The 6,420-nt window shown below is 50.6% G+C and overlaps 1 protein-coding gene across 1 annotated transcript in view; it reads right to left on the bottom strand.

The window, feature by feature from the left end:
- SUMO2 (small ubiquitin like modifier 2) overlaps window positions 1-2,894 on the bottom strand; it is a 12,334-nt gene extending 9,440 nt beyond the window's left edge. Inside the window, exons 1-2 of the mRNA XM_032241722.1 lie at window positions 2,708-2,894; window positions 937-1,068 (exon numbers count right to left, since the gene is read on the bottom strand). Coding sequence (XP_032097613.1) covers window positions 937-1,068; window positions 2,708-2,728 — 153 coding nt within the window. The 5' untranslated portion in view covers window positions 2,729-2,894. The remainder of the gene's footprint in view (window positions 1-936; window positions 1,069-2,707) is intronic.
- Window positions 2,895-6,420: the final 3,526 nt, after the last annotated feature.

The following is a 6,420-nucleotide window of genomic DNA, read 5'->3' as shown; positions in this document are numbered from 1 at the left end:
TTTTGTAGTTTTAGTACAGACGGGGTTTCACCATGTTGACCAGGATGGTCTCGATCTCTTGACCTCGTGATCCACCCGCCTCGGCCTTCCAAAGTGCTGGGATTACAGGCGTCAGCCACTGCGCCCGGCCGCAAAAATTTTTAAGTAAGAATATATTAAAGGTAAGATGTTATATTGCTGGGCATGGTGGCTCATGCCTGGTCATGAGTTTGAGACCAGACAGGAGAATCTCTTCAACCTGGAGTCAGAGGTTGCAGTGAGCCAAGATCGCACCACGGCACTCCAGCCTGGATGAGAGCGAGACTCTACGTCAAAAAAACAAAAAGATAGTATCTTTATAAGGAGCTATAAGAAGGTTTACATATAATGATAAAGAATTAGGGCCGGGTGCGGTGGCTCAAGCCTGTAATCCCAGCACTTTGGGAGGCCGAGGCGGGTGGGTGGATCACGAGGTCAAGAGATCGAGACCATCCTGGTCAGCACGGTGAAACCCCGTCTCTACTAAAAATACAAAAAATTAGCTGGGCATGGTGGCGTGTGCCTGTAATCCCAGCTACTCAGGAGGCTGAGGCAGGAGAATTGCCTGAACCCAGGAGGCGGAGGTTGTGGTGAGCCAAGATCGCGCCATTGCACTCCAGCCTGGGTAACATGAGTGAAACTCCGTCTCAAAAAAAAAAAAAAAAGTATTGTAAATATAATTTGATGCATTTCTGGCACAGGACAGAACCACATATAATACTAACCAAATCATCCTAAGGGTGTTCATGAGCAATCGATATACCAAGTGTGCAAGAAAACTGATATGCCAAGTATAAGTGCATATTCATCCCATCAGAAAGTCATTGTAGTAGTATGCTAATCTAGTTTTTGTATCCATGAAAATAAGATTTTTAAAAATAGTTTTCTTCAGTGGAAGTACACATATGAATTCCTCACCTGTCGTTCACAATAGGCTTTCATTAGTTTACTAAGTGGTGTATGCCTCTTAATCTTAAACTGCACCACAGAACCATCCTGCCCCGCCACTTTCAAATTAATATGATCGTTGTTCTCAGTCTTGACTCCTTCCTGTTAAAAGAAAAATAAAAGTATAATTTGGGAAATGTGATCAACAAGCGTGTTTTATAAAGCAGCAGCAGCCCTAGTTGCTTCAAAAATCAACAGGTTTCTCATACCGTATGCTAAAACGGCATACAGCTGTTTTCAGCTGCTGAAATCAATGTGAAAGAGGAAAAATCCTGCAGCAGCGAAAGTATCAGATGGCTGTCACAGATACAGAAAAGCCTACATGCAATACTATCAGTAGCAACAATATATGTTTAAAGTTGGGTCCTATTCAGTGTATTGCAACGTTTTCTTAAAACTCAATTTTCTAAAATGACATACTTTATATCACTCCCAAAATATATATATCTCCCCACCAAAAAAGTTAAAAATAAGAGTCCTTTCTCTTTTCTAAGCACTTTAAGTACAACTGCAAGAAACAAAACAATAAATCTAGAGCCTGCCATTCAAAACTCATTACCGTTCAAGTTAACAAACTCGGTTTAATAACCTAAATACACACACACACACACACACACACACACACAAAAAAAAAAAAAAAAAAAAACCGAAGAAGATCCTGATTTCCCCCGGAACAGGAGTAACACTCAGGACCACGGTCAACGTTCTCCTCTATTAGCAGCTTCATTTTTATTTTCGGTTAAGAGCACTTATTCTCCCCTCCCCTTTGTTGTCATGGGTCAAATACACAGTTTTATTCTAAGTGTTTCTTGTAGATTTCGACCTAACCTGAAGTTGTCCAAAATCGAGTGTAGAAGGAATTCTGTAGCCCTAAATCGCTCCAGAAAGTAAAGGCGCGGGAGGCCGGGGGTGTCACCAACTAAAAACAGCAAGTCCCGTGTGCCCTGATGATGGGTGTCCCCTGTCCTCCTGGGAAGTCTCCGGGTGCCTCAAAAGCCGCGTTCAAAAGTTAAGCCCCACAAAGTCTCTCTGCTCGTACCTGTGCCTCCAACTTCATGAAACCACATGGTCTTCGCGGATTAGGGGTTTGTTGGCACTGAGGGAAAAGCCGCTCCCCCTCCCCCCTCGGGCCCCTGATGCCGTTAAAGTGGGAAATACTCCAAGGGAATCCCCCAATCCCCAGGTCCAGGACGGCGGCCAGCGGGCATCCAGGATCCTGCCCATCAGCAGCCCATTGATTCGCCCAGAACTCTCGCCCCGCCGCCGCGGCACCGGGCAGGGGTCCCCAGATGCCCGCGGCCCCCACCCCTAAGAGGTGAAGCCCCGAGCCCAGAGGACTCCCCGCCGCCTCGGAGACTGCAACACCCGACGCGAGGTCCGCGGAGGGTGGAGACCCCGCGCGACCTAACGCCCCTCCTAAAGCGCGCCGGCTAGCCGGGCCGAGAAGCCGGGCTCAGAGCTGGTGGGCCCGCGGGCGTCCGCGATCTGCCCGCCCAACTCGCGCCCCGCGCGCACTCGGATGCCGCTGGGGGCGGGGGAGGGCGGCGGGGCCTCCTCCAGCGCGGGAGGGAGGAAGAGAGGGAGGGAGGAAAATGGCGCGGAGCGCCGGGGCCTGAGCCGCGGCCGGCCCCGTGGGGGGCCCGGGAAGGCACAGGGAACCAGCGGCGGGCTCCGGCCGGACCCCGGCCCGCGCCGTAACCCCGGCCGCGCGTCGAGGCGAAGAGGCCGGCGCCGAGCTCACCTTGGGCTTTTCGTCGGCCATGGCGAGCGCCGGAGTCTCCTCAGCTGCCGCTTCACAAAAGAGGTACCAGGTCCGCACCAAACGAGCACACAAGCAGCACCAGGAGCGGCAGAAGAAGGAGGCGGCAGCGGTGGACGAGGGAGAGGGCGCGCGCACGTCGTGCGCTCCCTCCCCCCACCCTACGTGCGCGAGCACGAGCCGCCGGGGCCTCCCATTGGCTGCCGCCTCGCGGGAGCGCGCAATGCTTACATAACCACCCCCACCCCCCGCCCCACGCCACCGCGTCCTGGGCCAGGCGCCCGCTCAGCCGGCGGGAAGAGACGCGGACACGCGCACCCGGCCCGCCGCGGGGGCGCGCCTGGCTCTGGGCGGGGCTGTATTGTCCTCCTTCGTGGTGGAGCATAATCAAAATGGCTTCCAGCTGGTCCTTGGTGGGAACGAGTAGGCTCTAGGCCTTAGACGTGAGCCATAGGCCAGGGAAGACAGACTGACTAAAGGAGGAAGGGAGATCCTAAATCAAAGCCCCAGCATGCGGTTCTGGAAAAATCTCTCTCCTTCAGTGGACCAGCAGCCCTCCCATGGTTAGAGGAACATCATACTTCCACTCAGTCAGCCTCAACCTGATTCCAACCCGACTCTTGCCTCAAGTACAATGTCTTACTTTTTTTATTTTTTATTTTGTTTGACAGAGTCTCGCTCTGTCGCCCGTGCTGGAGTGCAGTGGCCTGATCTCAGCTCACTGCAACCTCCACCTCCTGGGTTCAAGTGATTCTCCTGCCTCAGCCTCCCCAAGTAGCTGGGACTACATGTGTGTGCCACCACGCCCGGCTAATTTTTTGTATTTTTAGTAGAGATAGGGTTTCATCGTGTTAGCCAGGATGGTTTCGATGTCCTGACCTTGTGATCTGCCCACCTCGGACTCCCAAAGTGCTGGGATTACAGGTGTGAGCCACCGCGCCCGGCCTGCAGTGTCTTCTCTCCTGCTGGTAACCCTAGACTTTGACTAGCTGGGAGAAAATATGCATGTATTCATTGAATGAACTCCTTACTCATGGCCTATCTTCTGAGAGGAAACAATCCATAAGCAAGAACTACTCAACAACTGAGCTTCCAGCCAATTCATCTTTTCCTCCTGTCATGCAGCTAAAACCTAGACATGTGTCCCTTCTGTCTGAAGAACAACCGCTATGCGTGTGCACTGGTTTCTGCCTTGTTCCTCCCCGTGGGCTTTATAATTTCCTTTTGTCCCTGAATTTTCTTCCTCTCCTCCGTTAGCATAGAAAAAAAAAAAAGCTTTCAATTCTATTAAGTTACCATCCTATCTCTCTCCATTCTTGGCAAAACAGCTTGAAAAAATGTCCCTGCCAGCTGTCTCCAACCCCTCCCCTCCCACTCACTCCTCAACCCACTGCAATCTGGTGCTGTCCCCAAAGTTCCACTAAAACTGCTCTCCACAAGGTCACCGCAGACTTCTTTGCTGAAGCCAGTATGTTTTCCAGTTTGTCACTCCTTCTCTTGAACTTTGCAGGAGGTAAGGTTTCCTCTCACTAGCCTGTCCTTTGTTCTTTCTGTAATTTTTTTTTTTTTTTTTTGAGACGGAGTTTCACTCATGTTACCCAGGCTGGAGTGCAATGGCGCGATCTCGGCTCACCGCAACCTCCGCTTCCTGGGTTCAGGCAATTCTCCTGCCTCAGCCTCCTGAGTAGCTGGGACTACAGACACGCGCCACCATGCCCAGCTAATTTTTTGTAGTTTTAGTAGAGACGGGGTTTCACCATGTTGACCAGGATGGTCTCGATCTCTTGACCTCGTGATCCACCCGCCTCGGCCTCCCAAAGTGCTGGGATTACAGGCTTGACCCACCGTGCCCGGCCTTAATTTTTTTTTTTCTTACTCAGTCCTTCCCTTGACTGTTCCTTAGGGTTTTCTTCAAGATCCTTTTACCACTCTATTCCTTTTCCGAGGATGATTTCACCCACTTTTGTTACTGTCTATTTGCTAATGATCCTCCAATCTATTCTTTCTAGTCCATATCTTTCTTCTGAGTTTTCAGTTGATTTCTAAACATCTCCACTTGGATGTCCCAGAGGCACCTCAAACTCAGCAACTCTCAACTAAAACGCCTCACTTTACCTACCTCAGGGGTCCTTCTTCCTGAATTACCGCTTTTTTTTTGAGACAGTCTTGCTCTGTAGCCCAGGCTGGAGAGCAGTGGTGCGATCTCGGCTCACTGCAACCTCCACCTCCCAGATACCGATTCAAGCAATTCTCCTGCCTCAGCCTCCCGAGTAGCTGAGATTACAGGCGCGTGCCACCATGCCCAGCTAATTTTTGTGTTTTTAGTAGAGACAGGGTTTTACCATGTTAGTCAGGCTGGTTTTGAACTCCTGACCTTGTGAGCCACCCGCCTCAGCCTACCAAAGCGCTGGGATTACAGGCATGAGCCACTGTACCTGGCCTTTTTTTTTTTTTTTTTTTTTTTTTTTTTAAACAGAGACTTGCTCTGTCATCCAGGCTGGAGTGCAGTAGTGTGATCTTGGCTCAGGACAACCTCTGCCTCCTGAGTTCAAGTGATTCTTCTGCCTCAGCCTTCTGAGTAGCTGGGACTATAGGGGTGCACCACCATGCCTGGCTAATTTTTGTAGTTTTAGTAGAGACAGGATTTCACCATATTGGCCAAGCTGGTCTCGAACGCCTGACCTCATGATCCCTTACCCCCAGCGCCCCCACCCCCCACCTGAACTTCCCAAAGTGCTTGGGATTACAGGCATGAGCCACTGTACCTGGCCAACCTACCACTCTTAGACTGAGTGACACACCACTACAGCAGCTGCCCCAAGGTAGAAAGGCCGGGACATTCCTGACTTCCTCTTCTCCTTCACACACGCCCCATCCAATCAGTCGCCAAGTCTTGTGTATTCCACCTTCTAAATGCCTACCACATCTACTTTTTTTGGCCTCTGGATGGAGCTGGATTTGTTGGGCTTCTGTAGGTCCTCTTTGGGAGGAAGAGGCTTAAGTCCTTAGATGTGTGATAGGGCAAAGTAGGAAGACTAACTCTATCTAGTTCAGATCAACACTCTCTGAAGATACTGCAATATCAGCCAGGCATGGTGGCTCAGGCCTGTAATCTTGGCACTTTGAGAGGCTGAGGCAGGCAGATCATCTGAGGTCAGGAGTTTGAGACCAGCCTGGCCAATAAGGTGAAACCCTGTGGTGTCTCATGCCTATAATCCTATCACTTTGGGAGGCTGAGGCGGGTGGATTGCCTGAGGTCAGGAGTTCGAGACCAGCCTGACTAACACTGTAAAATGCCATCTCTACTTAAAATACAAAAATTAGCTGGGTGTGGTGGCGGGTGCATGTAATCTCAGCTACTTAGGAGGCTGAGGCAGGAGAACCCACGAAGTAAAGGTTGCAGTGAGCCAAGATCACACCACTCACTGTACTCCAGCCTAGGCAACAGAGCAAGACTCCATCTGGAAAACAAAAACAAAAACAACACAATGATACTGCAATATGGAAATACCCTCCTAACCCATCTGGCTTTTGTGTGTGTGTGGTTTTTTTTTGGTTGTTTTTTTTTTGAGATGGAGTTTTGCTCTTGCCACCTAGGCTGAAGTGCAGTGCGATCTTGGCTTACTGCAACCTCCACCTCCTGGGTTCAAGCAGTTCTCCTGCCTGACCCTCCCAAGTAGCTGGGATTACAGGCA

This window comes from Sapajus apella, unplaced genomic scaffold, assembly GCF_009761245.1.
Source record: "Sapajus apella isolate SASKATOON/1434 unplaced genomic scaffold, GSC_monkey_1.0 scaffold48, whole genome shotgun sequence".
Classification (NCBI taxonomy): domain Eukaryota; kingdom Metazoa; phylum Chordata; class Mammalia; order Primates; family Cebidae; genus Sapajus; species Sapajus apella.
Note: the sequence above shows the minus strand (reverse complement) of the source record. Positions and strands in the feature narration are given on the sequence as shown.